Source organism: Conger conger, chromosome 18, assembly GCF_963514075.1.
Source record: "Conger conger chromosome 18, fConCon1.1, whole genome shotgun sequence".
NCBI lineage: Eukaryota > Metazoa > Chordata > Actinopteri > Anguilliformes > Congridae > Conger > Conger conger.
The window spans coordinates 30,653,449-30,679,295 of NC_083777.1; the positions used below are offsets into that span (position 1 = coordinate 30,653,449).

The window sequence follows — 25,847 nt, forward strand, 5'->3', positions numbered from 1 at the left end:
GGGCACAGAACTTAGTCATTGACAATTGACCATGGTGTTTAGATTGGGCCAACGTCATGCTCTGGGAGACTTGATCAAAACAAGGGACAAATTTTGCTTTGACATATTGATAGTTCATCTTAAACACGCCAGAATTGGTCTGCGCATTATGCGTGTTTTTGCCTGCCTTATTAGATTCTTAAACGATGAGAGGATTCGTTCTCCCAGAAGTGAGAGCGCACGGTTCGATGGTCACGTGCGACGGTTTAAAACCTGGCGTGTTGGAGCCTGAGCTCCCGTCTTTCCTGTTGGACTGGAGGCTACGCGTTGGCCCGCGTATTGTTCTTATGGTTATTGTTCTATTTATAATACTGTGTATATGTTGCCACAGTATACATTACACGGAATGTGGTCTTGTAAATCGGATTCGTGAGATCTGGTGACAAAGCGGAGCCGTTGTTTTCGGAGTTGTTCTAGCCTGCGGGTTTGTAGACGCCGTCGGCTTGGTTACACGCTCAGATGATTCATGACAGAGTGGTAATTATGCGTGTCTTGCACAGCTGTACCTGAGACCCACAGCCCCCAGCTGATTGGGTTAAAGGTAGGGCTTTAAGGGCATGGGGAATAGATTACATTACATTATTGGCATTTGGCAGACGCTCTTATCCAGAGCGACGTACAGTTGATTAGACTAAGCAGGAGACAATCCTCCCCTGGAGCAATGCAGGGTTAAGGGCCTTGCTCAAGGGCCAAACGGCTGTGCGGATCTTATTGTGGCTACACCGGGATTTGAAGCACTGGACTGACCTTGACACCGACCTTGCCTGTCCCAATCATTTACCTTAACCACAACGCTACAGGCCGCCCATAGATATGAGAGACAATCTAGTTTGTAGGTAACCTAAGCGTTGGGTACTGTTCAGCGGTACTGTAGGAAAAGGTGAGCCTTGATGGTATGTAATGCTAAAGACCCAGTGTTGCAAAAATGCGGTATTTCTTTTCAGACACTCGACACTTTTTTTTTTTTTGGCCAATTATCAGTTCTGTCAGTTTTGAACATTTGCCAGTTCCTTAGCCCCATACTATATTTTGGCAACATACTGTATTTAGAACTCGTTTTTTTGTTTTTTTGTTACACAGTGTGTCTAGAGAACAACAATTTGGTTTCGGTGTCTGGGGCTCACAGGGTTAACAGGAGGTCCGGACACCGGTAGTCTGCAGCGATCTCGCGGCTCCTGCTTTCTTCATTAATTAAATGTATTTTGTGTGGCTTTTTCTGTCCCAAAGAACTGCTCTACATGTTCGGCAGCAGTTGGCTGCCTGTAATTAGGTCAGTAAGAGGCGTTCTGCAGTCCTGAGTTGAGTCCTGTTTTCTTGTTTTTCCTAACTGCCCATGTCGAGAGGTGAAACCGAGGTCCTGACTCACCGCGGTCATTAAAGATCCCATGACACTATTCGCAAAGAGTTGGGGGTTCCCCGGTGTCCTGGCTAAGTTCTTAACCCTGGTTCTTTCAGCCTGCCACCTAATAATCCCCTGATTCAACTGGCAAAACCTTGTTCTCGCCCTCTCCAGCTATTGAGCCATGCGTTGTGGGTGCCATTATTGGGGCTGTGTTGCCATCTAGTGGTGAAATAAAGCAGTGCAGCTGCAGCAGTGTGAAGTGTTTTTTTTTTTGAGCATGTGTAACCATTTAAGCGTGAGGGTAAGCTTTTTTTTGTGAATGTGAGTGCGTGTGTGTGAGTGAGAATGTACACTTGTGTTTATTTTTTTATTTTTTTACAGTTTGGAATGGGAAAAGTAAAAAATAACAAAAAATGGAGCCAAAACATCTGTTTTGTCCACTCTTCATACGGACTGTGAATATGATAACTGTTCAGTTGGCTTTTCCCACAGAATCAGCACTGCCTGCTGTATGCAGGGCCAAGGAGGGGGGGGGGGGGTCTAGGAAATCCTGTTCAGGCGAGAGAACAATGTCTGTGCAGCTGCTGGGGGCTCAGCCGGGATTTGGGGGGGGGGGGGGGGGGGGGGGCACGAGGTTCTCTACGTGAAGACGAACACGCTGCTGCTTCTTAATGATCGCGGCCGTTTATATTTTTAGCTTTCGTATTTTCCCTTTGCGGAGCAACTGACAGCATCGCGCCAGCCGAGGAGAAAAGGTCCACGTTTAGTTGTTTTGCGTTCGCGAGCGGCTGTTCACGGCTACGTGCACGGCTGTGGCGAAGCCCGCGAGTGATCGAGCGGTGTTACATGGAAACGAGCGTTCCTGTCAAAACGAGACGGGCAGCAGGACAACGTGTCCGAATGGAAATATTTGGCAACGTCGACCTGCGGAAAAACGAGAGCAAAGGACGAGCATCTGCCACACACACACACACACGCGGACCTCTGCTCCAGGGCAGGCTCTGGCCCGCAAAGGCTCGGAAAAATATCCGCATGTCAGCGTTACCGGGTAGCCCAGGTCTTCGTTTTAAGGGGAACTCATCCAAAAATAACCCGACCTTACGACATGATGTTCTTTACCTTTTAAAACATGTCCCTATCTTTGTTTTTAAAGGGAAAACACATTTCATTATTATTTGTAGTTGGTCGTAGCTGGTCGTAGCTGGTAGTAGCTGGTCGTAGTTAGGAGTGCATATGGTCCTTGTTGGACGAGTGTGTACTCTGTTAGAGTTGAATTAACACTGGAGATTTTACTGTGTAGGTCACTGTCCTGACCTCAGCTGGTGTGCATATATACACACCAATACCAAATATTGGGTCACTCTTTGTTACCCAGGATTAAAGGATTAGACCCAATTTCTTGGGATACATACAGATGTGTTGAGTGTGTTTTAGATCACCTGTCACCTGATTCATTTCATTTCCTTTTCCTGTCCCTTGGGCTTTGAGAAACCGTTTCCCCCGGTGACTATCTGTAAAATGTTATTGTACTGGCCTGTACCGTACCTTTTTATTTTATAATTTCATATAACTCAGTGGTAAAGATAAGAGACACTTTAGTGCAATTAAGTTAAGGCTCCAACATGTGAGCTCCAGTTTAAATGAGAGCTTCAACACACAGTGTGTTGTGTAAAACGATCAAAGTTTCAATCCCTCAGGATCTTTGTCAGGTCCCAGGTCCACAGAAATAGTGTTGTCTGTTTTATACGGTAAAGGTGTGTGCTTGACCTCATAAGTGTTGCATTCATCATAGAACTCTCTGATCCGCACCTCTGCTACACATCACTGCTCCAGCTCGGTTTTGAAAGAGCTGGTAGCTGGAGCTCAAACCAGCTCCATACTCAACGTGGTTTGACCGGCTCAAGCTAGGTTTTGAAACAGTTGGTTGACCAGTTCAGACCAGCTCCATTCTCAGGCTGGTTTAACCAGCTCCTTGTCTTGTCATTTCAAGCTTGGTCACAGCTGGATTTTACTCCAGGGACGTGCTTTTATTTATTTTTTTGATGATCAAATCAACACTGCCCATTTTCTGTACCTGTCCTGTGGACTGAGAAAGTGGAGTCAGTTCAGATGCTCATACTGTGTTCTGAGCATGCCCATTGGCCTCATGGTGTTGGCCCACATCTTAATTTCAGCAAATTAATACCTCCATTCTGATAATGTGACGGAGTTGGGCATTTTACATATTGTGTGTGACTGGCGAGGCGGTTATATGCACATCGAATCCGGGCCCTTGTGAAAATGTCGGAGGTCGGAGTTACCATTGGGTTCATCACCAGGACCAATCAATGCAAACAAGTTCATGCACTACTGTTGTGTCTGTGGAATATTATAGTTTTTTGGGGTTTTTTTGGGTCATATTGAAGAAAACATTTAAATTATTAGTCTGCTCTGGATTCTAGAATCTTGGCGCACACACGCCATTGGCTGACTGCTGTGTGTAGCCTAATGGCGCGTGTGCGTTTTAAACCCGGAAACGTGGCGAGTGTTGATGAAATGAAATTGGCAATGAATGTGCCACATTTTGGAGTACTGTAGTCTTTTTGGCACAGTAGCTGATACCCTGCTTTCATGACATTTACAACAAACACAACAAAGTTCAACATCCAGTGATTTATTACAAAATTTACAAAATCACAAGAGAGGAAATTCGACGATGTAAACATTTTAATAAATAATAAATTAGGCACATCCCAACTCTGTCAGGTGACGAGGGGGCTTGCTTCTCCCGACACAGTCCCATCTGTACTGTCCTCTGTCTGACGGAACCGACGTACAAAAGAGCGGGTAACCGCCGAAAGCTTCAGCCTCGGATCTCCACAGCCAGAGACCAAGGTGGGCCTCCCGAAGGGATTAGTGGATGAGTTCTGCTATTTATCTCCCGACGTGATCGGCTTTGCGAGGTTACAGGAGACACAGCGCTGCCGGCGGGATGTTGCTCTCTCTCGTCGTCGAGACGTCGTGCTGCGTCTGCGCGAACAGCCAGTCCAGCGGGTCGGTCCTGCTGTCGCATTTTAGCGTGATTCCGTCCTGGCATGAAGCAGCTCTGGGTCGGCGGATGCGAACTGCGCGGCGGGACGTGGCGGCGGCCGGGGTGTGTTTGGCAAAGAGCCGAGGCCTTTGAGTCCGCTGGACCCGGACCGGACCGCAGCCGAGTACCGAGGCCGGTTGCGCCAGCTCCTTAATCGAGTCAACGTAGTCCTCCAGGGACTGGTGTGCTTGGGTGCTGGGTCCCACCTGTGGAACCTCTTCGTGCGTCTCGCTGATCGTGGGTAACAGATCCACGGACAAGAGCAGTCTTCTAGGCTTCATTCTGAAAGGAAATGTTAAGATATTAGGCTTAGTTTGGCAAAGCATTGAAACTTAATCGTGTATTATTATTATTATTATTATTAAAAAAAAAATTTTTTATAGTAACAAGTTGACTTCAAGGAAATGTCTCTGCTTTTTAGATCATTAAAGGCACACGTCAAATTATTTAATTATTCTTATTATTAATTATTTGCATGACGAAAAAGCTAATGCAGATAGGCCTACACAAAGTAGTTTGCGGATTCAGTTGGAGAGGTTGGACACCGTGCAGGGTTTATACAGAACCTCACCTTAAAAAATCACATTAACTGAAGAAGAAAAAAAGGATGATATGCTATGCTATATGCAATATGAATTGCAGGTAAAGGTGATTATAGCAATGCATTGATCCCTATGATGGTGCTTGATTAACTAAAACAATCAGAAAATGACAACCAAAAGCACAAAAGCATTCAAAGTTAACATATGTGTTCAAATGACGCCTACCTATTTTGTGTTTCGCGTTGATGAGGCGATCTTCGGTTGACTTTCTGTTTCTAAGCGCTGCAGCAAAGCTCTATCCTCGAAGCGCGGGGAGCGTGTGTCCGTTCGGAGCTTCAGAGCTGTTTGTGGACCTGAGCGCGCGGCCGTGCCTTTTATACCGTCGCGCTGTTCGTGGCACGTACGCCGCGGCCAGCGGCTCTAAATATAGCCGGGCGCTGACCTCGCTTCTCTGCGCAGGAAGTGTGTGTGTGCTCGGCCGCTGGTGTCCAGGAAACGCTGGTGTGGCAGCCGCTCAAGGTTCAGCGCGCCAGCTGCCCTGTTGTTTACATTGGACTGGACCACATTGTTTAAGCAATGTTCTCCCGAGGTGTTGTTTCTGCCCAAATATGTAGCCTAGAATTCGAATGTTTTCTTTAGGGGGGTCAAGTTGCTCTATTAGGCGTACAGTGATAACCCGCACAGCACATTTTATAGTTCAGGATGCGTATATAAAGGTGTAAATGTGGCACAATTTGCTTATTGTAATTTCAAGTCACCTGAAAGTCCCCCACTCAGGTGTCAGTCAGTGTATGGGGTTTAGTTGCAGCGTAAGGGCTCAGGTTAAATTTGGGGATGTCAAGTTTTACAGTGTTGCCGCTTTTGTTTCTGGCAGGACTTTAGAGCGGTGTTGGAAACGGACTGCAACACGTCTAAAAGTAAAGGTAAACGTAAGCATTTTGATAGAGACCGGTGACACCACATGTTCTGGAGGAGAACCGTAGATATGTACACTTCCAGATCGGCGGAGTGGTTTGTAATGACTGTGGTTAGAAATGGTCTTTCCAAGTTATGGTGGGACTTATAATCCAGTCCTTATAGTCTTAGTATATTAAAAGCTGAAAGCTAATTATGTTGAAGTTACGTAATGATTTCACCAAAACGAAAAGAGGTTCTGGTCTGAATTATTACTCTTGAATTAAACAATATCAAAGCAGAATTATGACTACATTTACAGGATGCCACATTGGAGTGTAATTCTGATTCCTTTTATATGAAGCCATATCGGGGCGGCCTGTAGCGTAGTGGTTAAGGTACATGACTGGGACCCGCAAGGTCGGCCGTTCGATCCCCGGTGTAGCCACAATAAGATCCACTCAGCCATTGGGCCCTTGAGCAAGGCCCTTAACCCTGCATTGCTCCAGGGGAGGATTGTCTCCTGCTTAGTCTAATCAACTGTACGTCGCTCTGGGTAAAGGTGTCTGCCAAATGCCAATAATGTAATTTACTGTAATATCAGAGCAGAATTCTGATTTCTGTTCTACACAGATGCTGTGAGTGAGAGTGAGAGTGAGAGTGAGAGTGAGAGTGAGAGTGTGGGTGAGAGTGAGAGTGAGAGTGAGAGTGAGAGTGAGAGTGAGAGTGAGAGTGAGAGTGAGAGTGAGAGTGAGTGTGAGTGTGAGAGTGAGGGTGAGGGTTAGGGTGAGAGTGAGAGTGAGAGAGCTGGCTCTGATCGCGGCGGTGAGAACGGTTGCTCGGGGCTATTTTTGGTCTCTCTTGTGTTTTGGCGGTCTTTATCTAATGCGCCGCGCAGCATATTTTTATCTCCGAGCGACCGAGGCGGCCGGACCGCCGTGTCCTGGGAACGGAAGAGGGACCTGTCCGGCGTTCCGAGCGCATTCCTAATCGGATTAGGTGCCCGCATCTGCCAAACATGCGGCCCAGCCACAGCGTTCCTCCCTGTTTCCAACCATTAGGGAGGTGATTTTTATTTGATTTAATTTTTTTCCCCCTCTCCATCAATCAGGAAAATTCCGGGTTTATCCTGGCTCGGGTTTGAGTGACAGCTGTTGCCCGGAGAGAACATTTAGCAGTAAAGCCAAAGGCTAGTCTCCCCAGGCAAAATGCACCAGTGTTCACCAGTAGTGAAGCATCTAACAACTCTTAATTAAATTTACTACATGCAACCGTAGTAATTAGTAAACACATAGGTTTTGTACAGTGATTATGTAGTAGTAATCGGTAGTAAATAAGACCGCTTAAAAATGTATTTCTGCGATGGCCATATCGTGTGCTAGACCTCAATCCAATCAGAAACCTGTGGGCTGCACTGAACTGAAGAGGGCAGGTGATGAAAAATGTGAAGTGTCTTACAAGGGCCTGCATGCAGGAAAACCCTCCAAATGTGTTCCTAAACCGCGTGGAGCGTTACAGGAGAATATTCCATGCGGTTATCCTCAGGGTGGATGCACCAGGTACCAAACCAGGGGCCCGGGGCCTGACCAAAGCACTGCCAACGTGTCTGTAGCACCAGAAACCCCCGTTAACCACAGAATGTTTCGGTTGGTAAGATAATGGGGTGGGGGGGGGGGGGGGGGACTGACCATCTGGCTGGTCTGTATCGTCTGTGGTTTGGCAAATGAAAGTCTGACAGGGAAACCGTGTGCGTGTGATCTAACAAAAACCTAAAACCCAAAACCCAAAACCCACTCTGATATGGGCTCTTTCCCACAGTCACATCTCCTCTAATATCTTTAATTTACCATTTAAATTCATGACCTTTCATAAAACGGTGGAGAAATTGAACAAAGAATTCAGACGCATGGATGACTTTTAGAATTGCTTAATGCACTTAGCTGGCCATGTCACCGTTGTTTGTAGCTCATGTGAATGCTCTTATTGACCTTGGTTAACTGTAACTGGTTGACTGGTTCAGCCCATTTGCATTGCTGTAACAGATTTCTTACTGCATTTCTGTTTTATCCTCCACCAGCAGAGGATGGGCTCCCCCTCTACAGCCAGGGATGGGCTCCCCCTCTATAGCCAGGGTTCTCTTGAGATTTGAGGGTTCCACTGTTTGAGGTTTTTTTTTTGTACTTGCTATTTTTGGGTTCTGGCAGGTTTTTTCCCCCCTTTCCCATTTCTGTTACTCCCTAGAGTGTCTATGCGTCTCTGTAAATAAGCGTCGTACAGATAAAATAGAATAGAATTATTTGTCTCGCTCGCTCTCTCTCTCTCTCTCTCTCTCTGGATAAGATTTATTTGACTCTCTGGATAGACCCACCCGTGTCTGTCCAGGTCATGTGGGTGAGGGTGTGTTGAGTGGATGTGATGTAATGCCTCAGTGTGGGTCTGTACGTGTGCTGACTCGGTGTGGGTCTGTACGTGTGGGTCTGTACGGTGTGGGTCTGTACGGTGTGGGTCTGTACGGTGTGGGTCTGTACGGTGTGGGTCTGTACGTGTGGGTCTGTACGGTGTGGGTCTGTACGGTGTGGGTCTGTACGGTGTGGGTCTGTACGTGCGCTGACTCGGTGTGGGTCTGTACGTGCGCTGACTTGGTGTGGGTCTGTACGTGCTCTGACTCGGTGTGGGTCTGTACGTGCTCTGACTCGTGTGGGTCTGTACGTGTGCTGACTCGGTGTGGGTCTGTACGTGTGGGTCTGTACGGTGTGGGTCTGTACGGTGTGGGTCTGTACAGTGTGGGTCTGTACGGTGTGGGTCTGTACAGTGTGGGTCTGTACGGTGTGGGTCTGTACAGTGTGGGTCTGTACGTGCGCTGACTCAGTGTGGGTCTGTACGGTGTGGGTCTGTACGTGCGCTGACTCGGTGTGGGTCTGTACGTGCTCTGACTCGTGTGGGTCTGTACGTGCTCTGACTCGTGTGGGTCTGTACGTGCTCTGACTCGTGTGGGTCTGTACGTGTGCTGACTTGGTGTGGGTCTGTACGTGCGCTGACTTGGTGTGGGTCTGTACGGTGTGGGTCTGTACGTGCGCTGACTTGGTGTGGGTCTGTACGTGCGCTGACTTGGTGTGGGTCTGTACGTGCACTGACTTGGTGTGGGTCTGTACGGTGTGGGTCTGTACGTGTGCTGACTCGTGTGGGTCTGTACGTGCGTTGACTCAGTGCGCTCTGGGGCTGGGACGTGACTCGAGGTTGGTCGGCAGGTTGGCCCTTCCGAATTCCCCCCCGCCCCCCCGCCCCGCCGTGTCCCAGGCCAGGACCGTGGGCCCTCCTGGCTGCCGCGGAGCACGTAGCCTGTAGCCGCCCTCCCCAGCCCCCAGGCAGGATTTCCTCCCCCCCCGGTGATATGTGTATTATAACCTTTTTTCCTCTGGCTGCAGGAGGAGGGGGAGCTGATCGTGGACGGCCTGCTCAACATCTCCTGGGGCCTGAAGCGGCCAATCAGGCTGCAGATGCAGGACGACTACGAGCGAATCCGCTTCTCCGTTCTCGGACCGTGGAGGTGGGCACCGCGCCGGGCTCCGCCCCCCTTCCTGCTCTGCTGCTGCTGGCGATGTCATCGTGTGCGTCCCTCCTCGTCTCTCCTGGAGAGCTCGTTAGAGAGCTCGTTAGACCCCTCGCACTTCTTCAGCTGTGAGCGGCCATTTCCCCCGCACATTGTGCGTGTGTGGAGCGGGGCGGGAAGCAGGGGTGGGGTGGGAATCGGGTGGGGTGGACCCAGGGTGGGAAAAGTAAACACGGAGCTGTTCTGGCGTCGTGCCGGGGGGGGACGGGGGGGCCGGGGGGGCCGGGGGGTGCGGGCGGTCTCTGTAATCGCTTAGGAATTTTCACACACTCCTCCGTTAGAGGTGATCGGTGATCGTGCTCTGGCCCCATGAGGGGAAAGTCATGGTGTGCTTCAGAGACTGGCCGCTGATCGCAGGTTCATGTTTCCCATCGTGCGCGAGGAGCCTCCGCGCGTGAGAATGCACAACGCAGTCACACGCGGGTCTGCTCCGCCCAGACGGGGTTCTGGGAGGCCTCCGTTGCAGGGCTATTTTCTGCATCAGTTATGTGATATATTTAGCTGTTTATATTTGGGTTTTTTTGTGCCTCTTCCTGGGGAAATCCAGAGTTTTATGGGGCTACTTGGAATGAGGCGGAACGGCAGACGCTCGCGTGTGTAGTTGCATCAGGCGTGTCTCTTACGGCTCTCTTGGATCTCACGCGCAAGGCCGTCTGGTCCTCCTGTTTACTGTCGAGGACCCGGCCCGAGGACCCGGCCCGAGGACCCCCTGATGAGAGATCGACAGGGATGGGTTAGGCAGGAATGCATTTTTTTTAATTTTTTATAGTAAGATATACTTTATTGTAATCAATCAAAAGAGTGCATTCCTGCCTAACCCATCCCTGTCAATCTCTCATCAGGGGGGCCTAGGGCCGGGTCCTCGACACTACATACAGATAAATCATGGCAATATCGTTCATACTTCAAATTATAGAGGCACGTATACTAATTATTGCTGCTTTCAGGTATGGCGATATAGGTTTCTAAAACTGTATTGCTGTGAAATGTGTTTAACGTTCACCTTGTTTCAATATTTATCAGTGTCTCTTTCTGTGGAACATATGGTGATTTATGAAGGGAGGCCAGCCTTCATTGTAGGGTTATGTTCGGCATCATTTATGTAGTTAGTTCAGGTGTGTGTATCTGTTTTTTCTGTGCCTGTTCCTGGGAAACCCATTTTTATGGGGTCTACTTGGAATCTAGAGGAATAGCAGATGCTCACGTGTAGTTTCTGACCGTGTGAGACTGTGTGTGTCTCTGTGCCTCACGTGTGTAGTTTCTGACCGTGTCTGTGTCTCTATCTCACGTGTGTAGTTTCAGACCGTGCGTGACTGAGTGTGTCTCTGAGTCTCACGTGTGTAGTTTCTGACCGTGCGTGACTGTGTGTGTCTCTGAGTCTCACGTGTGTAGTTTCTGACCGTGCGTGACTGTGTGTCTCTGTATCTCACGTGTGTAGTTTCAGACCGTGTCTGTGTCTCTATCTCACGTGTGTAGTTTCAGACCGTGCGTGACTGTGTGTCTCTGTATCTCACGTGTGTAGTTTCAGACCGTGCGTGACTGAGTGTGTCTCTGAGTCTCACGTGAGCTGGCTCCTCGTGCACAATGGAAAATATTAATCTGTGATAAGCGTCCTGCTGGATTAACGTAAGACAGGTGAACTATAATCAGAACCAGTAAGCAGGGGAAGGTGTTGGCCACTGGCAATGTGAAATATCTGTGCTACATTTATAATAAGCATTTCAGCACCTTGCATATCACAAAATGCTGCTGAAGCTGCTTTATCAGAGAGAAATTTAAACGAATAACACAGCCATTAGACAAAGACAAGACACAAGCAGAAATGATGTACACAATGATGTGCAATTGCTGCAGCTTTGAATGTGAATGTGAATTCTGACCGCAGTCAATTAGCATTTACCCTTAGACACAGAATGTACTTTTTTTCAGCATCACTTCAAGAATATCCATCCAGCCATCCTTCATCTTTACCGTAGGGGGGCTGGAGCCTATCCCAGCATACATTGGGCGAAAGGCAGGAATACACCCTGGACAGGTCGCCAGTCCATCGCAGGGCACACACACCATTCACTCACACACTCATACCCACGGGCAATTTGGACTCTCCAATCAGCCTAACCTGCATGTCTTTGGACTGTGGGAGGAAACCCACGCAGACACGGGGAGAACATGCAAACTCCGCACAGAGAGGCCCCGGCCGACGGGGATTCAAACCCAGGACCCCCTTGCTGTGGAGCGGCAGTGCTACCCACTGCACCATCCGTGCCGCCCAAGATTATGAATATTTTTCTTTTTACATTATATCCATCTGTGTCCTTCTTAAGCACACAGTGTAACCGGAGTAGTTGCATTCCTGGCTTTTTGTCTGTTTTCCAGAACTGAAAACACTCAGAATGTTCTCCAAAAGCAGGCGTCTGTGGAATCCAACAACAATTTCTATGAGCAAACCTCTCCACCAACTCAGGCATGTAAGTACAGACCGGCATGGTAAAAAAAAAAACAACAACTATATAGCAGTCATAACAAGCTACATTTTCAGAAGGGAAAGCCCTTTTACTTTATTAAAAAGTCGAATGTTCATAATCAGGGAAATATCACACGGGATTTGCTGATGAAATGACTGAGTCATCAGGGTGGTGGAGGGGGGTCTGTGGGGCCTTCTAGTAGCCTAGAGGCATGGCAGATGCTCATGTGCGTAGTTTCTGACCGCTACGGATCAGACCTGTGTGACGACGTTGTGTCTCCGAGTCTCACGTGTGCATTAATCTGCCGTAAGCGTCCCGTTGGATTAAGACCCCTGGAGCTTATTTGGCACAATTTGCGACATGAGCAGGGCAGGGTGACCCTGCAGCAGCCCGAATCTGGCTAGATAATCAGCGGAGCACCATGTGCGGGACAGAAGAAGGGCGTACGGTACGGAGCGTTGTTGGGCGGATGTAGGATGTACAGGAGGGGTAGAGGTTTCTGGAGTGTGTGTGAGGTCAGGGGTGTGTGTGAGGTCAGGGGTGTGTGTTTCCCTTCCGCCCCCTCCGCCTCCTTTTTCGGGCGGGTTCTGGGTTTTGGACCGGACCCCCCAGCTGGGGCGCAGGTGTTCAGGACCGACCCCTCCCTGTCCAGCTCACGTGAGGATGGGGGGGGGGGGGGGGGGGGGGGCTTTACAGGATGTGCTGCCTCATGCTCTCCACTTCCTGTCGCGGAAGAAGCGACTGTCCTGGTGTGAACCTCAACACTCAGCCCTGCTGTACGCCTCAACACTCAGCCCTGCTGTACGCCTCAACACTCAGCCCTGCTGTACGCCCCAACACTCAGCCCCCAACACTCAGCCCTGCTGTACGCCCCAACACTCAGCCCCCAACACTCAGCCCTGCTGTACGCCCCTAACACTCAGCCCTGCTGTACGCCTCAACACTCAGCCCTGCTGTACGCCTCAACACTCAGCCCTGCTGTACGCCTCAACACTCAGCCCTGCTGTACGCCCCAACACTCAGCCCCCAACACTCAGCCCCCAACACTCAGCCCTGCTGTACGCCTCAACACTCAGCCCTGCTGTACGCCTCAACACTCAGCCCTGCTGTACGCCCCAACACTCAGCCCTGCTGTACGCCTCAACACTCAGCCCTGCTGTACGCCTCAACACTCAGCCCTGCTGTACGCCTCAACACTCAGCCCTGCTGTACACCTCAACACTCAGCCCTGCTGTACGCCTCAACACTCAGCCCTGCTGTACGCCCCAACACTCAGCCCCCAACACTCAGCCCTGCTGTACGCCCCAACACTCAGCCCCCAACACTCAGCCCTGCTGTAGGCCCCAACACGTCCCTGGGACTACACCTCCATTAAATGACCTTTATTTGTATCGGGATATTTACAGAGGACCGTCACAAAGATACTGCAGAGTAGCAGAAGAGCAAATGCCAGCCCTGAGCCCCTAAAGTAGCAAGCATGTGAGGTATAAAAACCGTGGTGAGCGTTTGTTTGTGTGTTTTTTTTCCACAAAGTAAGATTACTAAATTAGCTGAATAATGATATTATCTTGTAGCTGTTTTTAGGCTGTGAATTTGTGTTTATATTGTTGTGTAGTCATCTTGCATCTTCCCAGAATGGAAACATGTTTTTCTCCTTGTGCCATCAATTTGTCAAATAAAGCTATTTCTTTTAATTATTTTTTACTTCAGTCCGTGCGCCTGATTTGGGAGGGTACTGGATGTTACTCGGTGAGATTATCCAAGTAATCCTACTGTAATACACCCCCAGATTACACTCGGATCAGATCTATTTTAGTCTCGCTCTGTCTGTCCGTTCAGGCCTTGAGATTGTACCTACTAATTTTAGTATGCGTACGAACCTTGACATTTGTTCTAAGGACACACAGGATGTTGTGTGTTTTTACGGTATGTATCACAGAGGCTGTTTCATAGAAAACTGACTCTGTTGATGGTGTTGAGAACAACAGTGTTTCTGAACCAATCAGGCAGGTGCTAATATAATATTATTATTATTATTATTATTATTATTATTAATAATGCCCGGAGCAGCTACGGTAAATGCTGTTCCCAGACAGTACAGTAAGTGAACAGAGAACTGTGTGGGTTCCAGGACCTGTGATGTCGAGGTTGGGGATTTGACCTGTGACCTGTGACCTGTGACCTGTGACCTGTGACCTGTGACCCTGGGGACTTGTCGTTTTGGCAGACTCTGACATCAGCAGCTCGGAGGAGGAAATGCCGCAGCTGATGAGAACGCAGAGCGACGCCAGCGTCATCAGCGTCCCGAGGAGGTCCAAACTGCGCGGCTCCATCGACCTGCAACGACTCAGACGCCATCGCTTCTCCATCAACGGCCACTTCTACAACCACAAGGTACCAACGCCAACCGCCATCAACCGCCACTTCTACAACCACAAGGTAGGAACGCCAACCGCCACTTCTACAACCACAAGGTACGAACGCCAACCGCCACTTCTACAACCACAAGGTACGAACGCCAACCGCCATCAACGGCCACTCCTACAACCACAAGGTACGAACGCCAACCGCCACTTCTACAACCACAAGGTACGAACGCCGACCGCCACTTCTACAACCACAAGGTACGAACGCCAACCGCCACTTCTACAACCACAAGGTACGAACGCCAACCGCCACTTCTACAACCACAAGGTACGAACGCCAAACGCCACTTCTACAACCACAAGGTACGAACGCCAACCGCCACTTCTACAACCACAAGGTACGAACGCCAACCGCCATCAACGGCCACTTCTACAACCACAAGGTACGAACGCCAACCGCCACTTCTACAACCACAAGGTACGAACGCCAACCGCCACTTCTACAACCACAAGGTACGAACGCCAACCGCCACTTCTACAACCACAAGGTACGAACGCCAACCGCCACTTCTACAACCACAAGGTACGAACGCCAACCGCCACTTCTACAACCACAAGGTACGAACGCCAACCGCCATCAACCGCCACTTCTACAACCACAAGGTATGAACGCCAACCGCCACTTCTACAACCACAAGGTAGCAACGCCAACCGCCATCAACCGCCACTTCTACAACCACAAGGTACGAACGCCAACCGCCATCAACCGCCATTTCTACAACCACAAGGTACGAACGCCAACCGCCATCAACCGCCATTTCTACAACCACAAGGTACGAACGCCAACCGCCATCAACCGCCATTTCTACAACCACAAGGTACGAACGCCAACCGCCATCAACGGCCATTTCTACAACCACAAGGTACAGACACTACCCGCCCTTAACGGCCATTGCTACAACCACAAGGTACAGACAGTACCCACCCTTAAAAGACATTTCCTACGGTACAGTACATTCGAGTGAAAGTGGGGTGAAGGCGGGCCCCTGCCTGTGCCAGGGGCCGCAGTGCTGCCAGCTCTGGGCGGGCGGGGCGTTCACGAGGAAGGCTGTAGCGCGCTGAAGTGGGGAAGGCCGTTTCCACAGAGGGGCTTCCTGTGCAGGAGTTCAGCGCTGGCGTTCGGAGCTGCACAATGCCCCTGTCACCTGCTCCTCTCGTTAATGTGCACGGAGGCTGCCGGCCCAGCCAGGGGTGCAAAGGTCCTCCGACACTCGCCCGGGCTGTGGAGGAAGCCCACCGTCCCACTCTGGGCTGAGTGCGTGGTGAAAAGTTCACTGGCTTTGGACATGCTGTACTCCCACTCACGGCGACGTTTCGCAACAGCGCCCCTTCTGGCGAACGGGCAAACTGCAGTCTGTCTGCCTTCGACTGCACGAAGTTTAGTCTTCGAGCTGAGCTTGAACTGCGGAGTGAAAAGACTCCAGGCTGGCAGACATACACAAGTATAATTTATGAATTCATATTGAATATACATTCTATATTTTCTGTCACCACTATTTGAGGGTTTTTGGTTTTTTTTGCCCCACCAGGGAGTTTTGACCTAATTTGTTATTTTGGGGGGGGGGGGGGGGTTCAGGCTTGGGGTTTGCCTTTCTGTTACTTCTGTAAAAAGTGTTATACAAATAAAATATTTTTGGTCAACTGATATCTCAAGAAATTTTCAGACACCCAGAACAAATGTAATTTGTTTGTTATTTTAAATTATCATTCTTCTTTTTTTCCTCTCCAAACAACCTTGGTATAAGGCTGGGGCAAAAGGCTCACTTTATTTGGGTAAAACTTTTAAAAAACTTTATTTGGGTAAAACTTTATCCAGCATAAGCACAACAGTTCATTTTGCATTTCGGAATACGGGACACAGTATTTGGGTGTTGACTTTAGCATTTTGCGGAATGAAAGGGAGGCTGTGTTTTAAAATGGCTGCCCATGCCTCTGCTTGTGTTTCAGACATCAGTGTTCACTCCGGCGTATGGATCTGTCACAAACGTGCGCGTGAACAGCACCATGACCACTCTCCAAGTCCTCAACCTGCTGCTCAACAAATTCCGCGTGAGTGACGTCCAGTGGGGTTTTTATCATCATGTTTAAATGTACATTGGCTATATTGCTTGTGAAGTGACTCTCTCTCTCTCTCTCTCTCTCGTGTGTGTTTAGGTTGAGAATGAGTCAGATGAGTTTGCTCTTTACGTGGTCCACGAGTCTGGCGGTGGGTTTGATATTTTTAAGCTTCTATTTGATTACTTTATTGTAATTAATGCTTGTAGCTTTCCCCTCCACTCATCTGGGATTCCTCTGTGTCCGAGCGTTAATGAGAGCTCCGGTCTTTATCAGGCACGCTACATCGGACTGCGCTGCCATAAGATGTTGGCTGATGGCCAAATCACAATTCCGTTTTGTGCCATTAACTTTTAGTTTTTTCTTGCTAAACTGGTTCATTGTCTTTGTCGTTCATGTGTCTGGACTAGTGTGTATGTGCCGCTGTTTGAAATTCATCCTCTCCGCTGACTGTTGTGTTTTTCAGAGAGGACCAGGCTGAAGGACTCTGAATATCCCCTGATAACTCGTCTCCTGCATGGCCCGTGTGAAAAAATAGCGAAGATTTTCTTAATGGAGACGGACTTGGGCGAGGAAGTGACCTACGACGTGAGTTTTGAGTCAGTTCTGATAACTCTAACTTTCGTTTTTGCCTAAATTCTACACTAACGTCGTCTATTTTTGGAATTGTGTTCCTGTTTGGGAATATTTTCAACAATGGGGTTTTGGCTCATGGGGGTTGTTTGTGAAATAGATTATTGTTATTCCTTGTCACCGGAAAGAAATGGCCTACTTTTTATCTCTGTTGTGGCTTGGAACACAAAGCTGAAAATGGCTGCCTGTTGCACATTGTTTCAGCTGAAAATGACTGCTTGTTGCACACTGTTTCAGGTGGCTCAGTATATCAAGTTTGAGATGCCGGTGTTGGACAGCTTCGTACAGAAGTTACAGGAGGAAGAAGAGAGGGAAGTCTCAAAGCTGACCAGGAAGTGAGTCACCGCTTTTTGGAACCACATTTTTGTACAGCTTGTTGGATTGTCTGTCTGTCACTGTCAACTGTCAACTTTGCAAAACCTTAATAGACCATCACATTGGGCGACGTGGCTCAGGCAGTAAGAGCAGTCGTCTCATTGGCTCGGGCAGTAAGAGCAGTCGTCTCATTGGCTCGGGCAGTAAGAGCAGTCGTCTCATTGGCTCGGGCAGTAAGAGCAGTCGTCTCATTGGCTCGGGCAGTAAGAGCAGTCGTCTGGCAGTCGGAGGGTTGCCGGTTCGATCCCCCACCCGGGCTGTGTCGAAGTGTCCCTGAGCAAGACTCCTAACGCATGGCAGCCAATCGCCGTCAGTGTGTGAGTGTGTGTATGAATGGATGAATGAGAAGCATCAATTGTACAGTGCTTTGGATAAAGGCGCTAAATAAATGCCAACCATTTTTTACCATTTACATTAGCTTCCTCAAGCAAAACACCACATAATAACAGCTTTCCTGTTTCCTGTTGTGAGCAATGCTTTGCTCCTTGTCTTAAAACAGGTTTGTATGTGAAATAGTCTCTATCTCTCCTGTAGTACTGTGTGTGGCCTGTCGTGTGTAAAATAGTCACTGGCTCTCCTGTAGTACTGTGTGGCCTGTAGGAAGTAACATAGACACTGGCTCTCCTGTGGTATTGTGTGCCCTCTTGGATGTAAAACAGTAAATAGTAAAAGTGTTTAAATGTGAAATCACAGAAATCCTTTTAAGAGATGGCTGTTCCTGACCCTTGACCCTTGACCCCTGACCCCTGGCAGGTACATCACACTGAAACTGAGGATCCTGCAGCAGCTGGACGTCTCTGAGAGTCCCGACACCGTGTGAGGAGATGACCGCACGCGGTAAACTCACAGTCCCCGCTGGAAACCACACAGCTGTGAATACGATCTGCACTAGCTCAGTAAATTCAGCGCTATTCAATCTCTCCTCTTTAGCGCTTTGTCCATGACTTTGACAAACTAGAATCTAGAAAGTGGCTATATATGTTTTTTTATGTATTGGTTTATGAGCTTTGTTGTTTATGTGGCAAAAAATGAAGCCCACTGATTTCTGCTGGTTAATGTTTCATAAAAATGAAAAAACCCTGAAATCTTAGGGATTGAATAGCACTGGAAGTGGAAATGTTTACAAGAGCACTATAATTATTATACAATCAGGACCGTTTCTCCTCCAAGGCTTGCACAGATGCTATTTCACCATGGTGTCGTTAGCATTGTGCTCTGAATACAAAGGCCATTCCTGCCAATCTATTGCATTTTGGAAATAAAAACAGCAGTTTTGCTGTTAAAATGTAAAGATAAGGTGAAATTGTAACATTGGGGATCTATAGAATGGGGGGTTATTTGTGTTGCCTCTAGTGTGAACCTTGATGCTCAACATCCCTGAAGATCTGCTAATTTTATATGAATATAACGATGCCTTTAAGTACAGAAAATAAAAACTACTGTATCTGATAGTTACTGCTTTTTCTTAATAATCTAAAGTAGCATATATTTCATTTAATAAAAATGTGAGCAAATGTTTTTTGCAGCTCAGAACACTGCTTTTAAAGTTATCATTGCTCTGCTTTTGATATTGTATTTTCTCATATCTGGAAGAGAAAAGTCCCATTTTGTACAATAAGCCTTTATATTGGATTAAGTATCATGTACAATGTGTAAAATATGCAGATGAACATACATTGGTTTTTCTTTTTTTATGAAAAATGTTTAATAAAGATTTATTCTTGTGTATTTACCATAATGTGTCTTGTTTTTACCTGTATTTGTGTCAATCATGTCTTTTATAATGTTTTTATGTTTCACAATTGAAAAATAAAATGAAAAGATTACTTTTACTCCTGTGAGGAGTTACTGTCAGGACAATTGCTGATTGAAACTAAGCCAGTTATTGTTTTATTTTCTCACTATTGTACTGTATGTCAAGGACCATTTTCTTAAGTTACTATAAGTAGTTTAAATTCACTTTGTTGCACACGGGGATATTGACAAATATCCCCTTGGCTGATGTCATTTGTACCCAGGCGGGTCCAGATGGGCCGGGCACCTAATCACTAGAGGCACAAGGGTTTCACTGCAGGAATAATGAGCTCATGGGTCCTCCTTATTCTCCCTGAATTGTGTTTCAGCATCTCAGAGCGCACTGTATTGTTTGGGTTTTTTTGCTGCACAGACTGTTACTGTGTATTATTTCCTGTTCTTCACAACAGTGTTTGTTGGGCTGAGGGTGCGTGTTCCAGCTTCCCGTGGCTATTTCTGGGAGCGGCTCTGTGAGAGCGGTGAACTCATGTCTTGCCCTTTGGCGTTTGACAATGGGGGGCTGCCCTGAGAAAGGAGGAATTGTGACAAGAAGGCGCTCTCTTTCCCAGGGAACTTTCACACAGGGAAAGCCACCACAATGCTGGAGTAAGAAAGAACTGGCTGGGATGTGTTTAGAAAAAAAAAAAAAAAAAGGAAAAAAGCAACAATTAAAAACGTACTTCTAAAATAACCCCAGGTCCGCCCAGTTTAATGGAAAAGTACTTTTATTTGTTTTTCTATTTGTGAATGTCCGTGTGTGTTTGAGATTCAATTTTTATTTTTTACTTGCAGCAATTTTAAATGGAAAATGTCAATAGTAACTGAAAATGCCATCTCAGCATCGGTTTTGTCCCCTTTTTAATTGTGATTGAGAGTGTAAATGTGATTATTCTTCTTCAGGTAATTTTTCCCACAGAAGGACCAGCACCCCCTGCCTGTCTGATCCTGCTAGGGCGTGCTCGCAGATAGATGTATTGCTGTCACTCAAAAGGCCTGTGGCATTGTTTCATGTTTCGGGTTTATTAATGGACACCTGACGTATTGTCCCCTTTTCTTAACAAAAGCTTGAGAATGACATACTCAAAATTAAATGGTTACTATTTTTGACTGCAGTCATAATCTGAGAGGTAACCCTTTTGGGTTTATTTTCCAAGAGTCACATTTACTCTAAATATTGTAAAAACAAAGTGACAGAAGTTCAAACACAGTGTCTGTGGAAGATTAAAAAAAAAAAACAATTAGAAACTCTTAATGTATTTGTTGTGCTGGACCCTCGCCGTGAAAAGGACATTATCTTGATTCATCTCGTGGAATTCCAAAAGGAGTGAGGTCCCCCATGTTTGCTCTGCCACCCACATGTTGCAGAGTAAGGGCTGTTGTCACTAAAGCAATGGCATCTTGAAATGGCGTTCCCTGTGACGTCCCTGTGACGGAACCGTGAGTTCTAACGCTATCACGCGGTATATCCCGCTCTCCGAGTGATTGGAAATAGCCCCGTGAACAAAGGAATGAATGCACACACAAAAACCTCACTGGTCCAGGCCTGGCTTAAGGGGTTAAAGCAAGGGACAGTGCACATTAATAAACATGTAAAATGTGCCAGGTTCAGCCATCAGAGCTAATGTTTCATCTGTTTTCAGGTTAATGGAGAAACATAAAAGCCATTATAGTATAATGGCACTTACAGAGCAATGAATAAGCACACATGGCATTATGTAACACACCTGACCAACATATTGAGCAGAGCACCACAGCATGATGTAACACACACTACCTGCACATTGAACAAATAGAACTCATACTGTACCACCACATGAAGCAGAAGCAGAAAGTGTGTGTGTGTGAGAGAGAGGGGGAAAGTGGTGAAACTGTGACCTGCCTGAAGTTCATCATGCCTCTGATGCTGAAGAGCACATTTGCTCATTGAAGTCGATTCAAAACTATGAATTTTCAATGATGAAATGATACCATTTTGGACATTACTTTTCAAATCTCGTTTTAATGCTTTTTGGTTTCTTCACACTGGACGAATTAATCTCCAGGGACCAATATTTTATTGGGTTCTTTTTTATGTAATTTTTGTATAAATTATATTAACAGTACAGCGACCCCTCCCAAATAAGAGAAGATGCCGTCAGATATGCCGTTATTGTCTCAGAAAATTTGTCTTGGAAATTCAAGAGTAACTGATCTCCTGCATAACCACAACATGCTTTTAAACATGAGGTAGGGGAAATGATAAACACACACACACACACACACACTCCACACACAATTACAGCTTTCTGCCATGTCATACACATTCCAAAACACGACACACTCCATTCAAAATATTGCACCTTCCTACCATGTCATAGACTGTACACATATTCAGCTCTGAGCAAGACCGAGTGATTGTTACAGGGCCGAGACTGCCAGCACTGCCTTGCCTCCCCTTCCAGAGGAAGCTGCCTCACTGCTTCCAAAGCCAAAATGTGACACCGTCTTCTCACCAGCCACGGCAAATAAGCAAATAATCCTCACTCTTTCCAGCATGATGTACCCCCCCCCTCCCTGTGTTCTCAGCCAGGTACCCTGTGTTTGTGATCGTAGCCTGAACGCTCGTTTCTTGTGCTCTATGACGACACAGAATTTTGACGCTTTGGACCCCTAGCAGGTGCGATAAGACAAGAAACGCGACAGCACTATGGACAGCGGCTGTCCGGCCACAAGTGCAGGGGTAGCTCAGTACCACGGACAGCTCATTTTTGTAAAAAGCCAGAGACAATGCATCCATACAGGGAAGGACACGCTGGGCCACAATCAGCTTCAAGAAATCAGCCGATAACATAACCTTTGTGGCCTATTATGCGAGCTAAGAATGACGGAGAGATAGCCTACAGTAAAACAACGTTCAGAAATAACCCTCAGCAGTACTCTATGCAAGCTTTGAAAATGAGTGTAGATAACTGCAAATCTGCGATAGCAGTGTAAAAGAACTGAATAAAAACGAAATGTCACCTGAGATAAATTCTAATTATATCGAATGTTTTTTTCGAATTGGGGTCTGTTGGGCCTTTTTCATTCACAAAACTGCTGTCTTTAATGTGTACAACTTGTGTACTTTTAACCCTAATGTAGTAGGGCAATTTAGTCTGTTTACCCATTAACCCAATACACTCTAAACTCCTGACTGTTCACCATGAGAACTCTCATCCCATTTACTCTTAGATGGAAAGATACGATGCATTTCGCCAAAAATAAATGTCCTTTTGCTGTGAATTTCGAACTTCAGCTGTATTTACCGGGGTGGCCTGTAATTTTCATTTGCAAATTGTTACGTAATAGATTTCTAAATTCTGTAGGAAATACACGTATTGCAATAGTGAAAAATATAACTTTTTTTGCATTTGGGGCAGTGAGGTGACGCAGGTGCCGCACGTCCTATAAACAGCGCGTCTCCGCGGCGCGCGCCTTCCCTACTGGGAATGTCCGGAACGGCTCGACGAAGCACATGTGGTATGTTTGTGTGTTTCAAGTCTATTCTGTTGGTTTGTTCAACAAACTGTGACAAATTGTGAATGGGGAAAGAGGGCAAAACGCATATTAATTTGGTAGAAGGCCAAGTGAAGACAAAGAAGACGAAGACTCGGTAAATCCAGGCGGACATTGTCTTCGTTCTATAAAATAGTTTGGTCTTGACAAACTTTGCAATCTTTCACAGCAGGCAATAATGCTCTGCCGGTGAACAAACGAAAAACAAATTGGGACGTTAGCAGAAATGAAAAACATTAATTGTACTTTTTTGTAGACAACCACGGGCGTACACAATACAATAGAGCTTGAATAGGCCGCCACGCGTGTTTGTTCAGTGCTTTAAAAATTATTCCGTTCGATATATGAAAATAAATAATAATGCAATATTCACGGCCGGGTATATTTATTTTAAGCTGTTTTGTTACTAAACCGAGAAAGCCATGGCTTACACAAGAGTTTCATAAACTTGGTCCAACAGCAAACTGTTGGTGTAAAATACTAAATATTAGTTACAACATTTAAAATAAATGTTTTAAGTATATTGTAGAATAAAAAAGTTAGCTAGCACATTGCATTACATTTCTTTTCTTTTTTCTTGGAATGTGTAGATGCTGATGCTTCTATGTAGGTGCACACATTTCTGTGGGCATTTTATGTTTAAGGATATTGACAATGGCCGCGTTTACCGAACGCGTTAAGAACGTTCTTAAGCTAAGAAAGTTCTTAAGGACCGTCAATTAGAAGGTCCTTAAGAACTTTCTTAGCTTAAGCACGTTCTTAACGCGTTCGGGAAACGCGGCCAATGTCATATTTTGAAAAGCAACTAATCGCGTTAACTTACGCCTATTTATTTGATTTATTATAAGTATATTTGGCTGAATAGAAATCGGTTATTTTGTAGTGTGATTTATGTTTAACTACCCGACATGAGTTTGAGAAAGCCGAATAAAGATCAAAATTGCTTTCCATTGTATGGACGGGTTCGTTAGTTTAGTTCGTAAGTTAGTTAGTGAAACGTCTTGGTTTGATCAGAAATAGTTTCCGTAAGCATCAACGTGCTGATCATGAGTTCCATGGATTTATAGGATACCAGAATACTTTTTACTGGCAATGTATTTAACAGAATAATAAATAAATAAATAAATAAATATGATGATTTAAACAAGCAAAAATATAAATACTTTACACGAAGAACCAGCGGATTATGAGCAATTATGTGTTGTAATGCCACGAATGGTGTACGATATGTAGGAATCTTCTTATTTCCATTTTATTGATTTGACGGTACCATTTCCCAGGAATTATTTAAAAAGATCAAGCCTTTTTAAAATTTTTATTACGGAGCTGCAGTGTATTCTTAGAGCGTCCAGCTGGTGTTCGCATGACTTGTAGTGTGTGAGGGTAGTAGAGTTTTGCGATTGTTAAATAGGCTAGTTCTTAATTTTGCAAATGGAATTCATCATGGCAAGCGCAATGAAACGAGGACGAGTAATGCATGTGGTGAAATTACACAGATCTGCTCTTGAAACCATTTGCGTGTTTGCGGGCTGCTGCTGTACATTACAGTGCATGACATTGTGAGCTGTGGGATTGTTTATTGCTGTGGGTCCTGCGAAAAAGCTGATTTTGGCCGGCTCTCGTGGAGCGGCATAATTGTCTCTCTGCTCCAGGGGAGGGACTTGGCAGGGTTAGTAGGGATCGCCTCGGAGTAACGGTCTAACTGAGACGAGACGGCTTGGAGAAGGCGTGTCGCTCTCACGGTCGCAAGAGCGTACTGGGCCGCCGAGGGACGGGGCCGTAAGGCGGTGTATCCCCAGCTGGCACTAACTGGATTAGATAGGGTATAATTGCTACCAAATTGAGAGAAAAAGGGAGAAATTGTAAAAAAAAAAATGAAAGAGAAAAAAAAAAAAAATCAGAAGCAAGTGCGCTGAAAAACCTAGAGGGGAAGTATGTTTCCGAGTGCTACAGAGTGATCACATACATACCTGTAGAATAATTAGATAAACAGGTGTAGAACTTGAGGTGTGAAATCCATCTGAGTATCTGAGAACTGCCACAGTTACCATAGAAACACATGAACGCTTATAAGCTTTTTTTAAGTAACGAAAACTCATATCAAATAAATGAATGAAAGTATTTTGTTTCTTTATTTTTACATGTAGTAATTGTACAATTTAATGAAAATGTCAGAGGGAGTAATTGAATACTATGTGTGTGAATTGTAATTCATGTTTTTATTTTGCACTTAGGTACCATCAGAATTTCTCAAATGTAGTCGTCAATAAATATGAAAACATGATCGTAAGGATTTGAAATCAAGAGCGAACATGGTAAAATTCCTTTTAAGCAGAAAACTGTGTGCTTTCATATTTTCTGGGAAAAGTAAATTAGGAAGTGAATAGCGTATTCATTTGTTTCCTATTTTTATAAATATATATGTTTTTGTATTATTAAAAATAATATATATATATATATAGGTAATTTTGAGAGAGAGAGAGAGAGAGAGAGAGAGAGAGAGAGAGAGAGAGAGAGAGAGAGAGAGAGAGAGAGAGAGAGAGAGAGAGAGAGAGAGAGAGAGAGAGAGAAGATGACGAAAAAACCGTATGAAGCCTTTGAGGGGAGGGTAAAACAAAACGGACAGAGCAACTAAAAATAACAATAAATGAAAAAAAGAGAACATAATAATAAAAAAAGAATAATAAAGTGTGGTACACAGTAAAGTGTGTGTACACATATGAACACGCAGACCAACGGGCAGATAGACAGGAAGATGAAAAGACAAACAGGTGGACAGTATGGAAATTGATAGTATGGAAAAAGGGAGAGAAGAGGAAAAAAGTAATAATAATAAAAGTAAAGATGAATGAAATAAAATAAAAAGAACATGGTGAATATTGGGATATGGTATTGCATGGAGAGTGTTTCTGGAGTATATGTTGGTGAGGGTGGGGTTGGGGGGTTAGTCCACAGGCAAATTTAATGATTTTATGAAAGGACCCCAAATGTTTGCCACGTGTGAGCTTTGGCGCTGGTGTGAGATTTAACCATTGTGTTATGTTTATTTTGTGTCTTGTTTTCCAGTT

General features: G+C 46.0%; 2 protein-coding genes across 2 annotated transcripts in view; one reads left to right on the plus strand and one right to left on the minus strand.

The window, feature by feature from the left end:
- rassf4a (Ras association domain family member 4a) overlaps positions 1–19,189 on the plus strand; it is an 84,399-nt gene extending 65,210 nt beyond the window's left edge. The window contains exons 4-11 of the mRNA XM_061227444.1: positions 9,313–9,434; positions 11,874–11,965; positions 14,190–14,356; positions 16,336–16,437; positions 16,543–16,594; positions 16,910–17,031; positions 17,314–17,411; positions 18,205–19,189. Of these exons, the coding sequence (XP_061083428.1) occupies positions 9,313–9,434; positions 11,874–11,965; positions 14,190–14,356; positions 16,336–16,437; positions 16,543–16,594; positions 16,910–17,031; positions 17,314–17,411; positions 18,205–18,271 (822 nt within the window). The 3' untranslated portion in view covers positions 18,272–19,189. The remainder of the gene's footprint in view (positions 1–9,312; positions 9,435–11,873; positions 11,966–14,189; positions 14,357–16,335; positions 16,438–16,542; positions 16,595–16,909; positions 17,032–17,313; positions 17,412–18,204) is intronic.
- LOC133117926 (protein DEPP-like) lies at positions 4,019–5,375 on the minus strand. The gene is made up of 2 exons (XM_061227445.1): positions 5,219–5,375; positions 4,019–4,733 (listed from the first exon to the last, which is right to left on the minus strand). Exon 2 carries the CDS (start codon positions 4,730–4,732, stop codon positions 4,325–4,327), a length of 408 nt encoding a protein of 135 aa, XP_061083429.1. The 5' UTR covers position 4,733; positions 5,219–5,375; the 3' UTR covers positions 4,019–4,324.
- Positions 19,190–25,847: the final 6,658 nt, after the last annotated feature.

What these genes read in the sequence shown, in the direction of transcription:
- LOC133117926 (XM_061227445.1), bottom strand. Translation starts at nt 4,732, where the DNA reads ATGAAGCCTAGAAGACTGCTCTTGTCCGTGGATCTGTTACCCACGATC.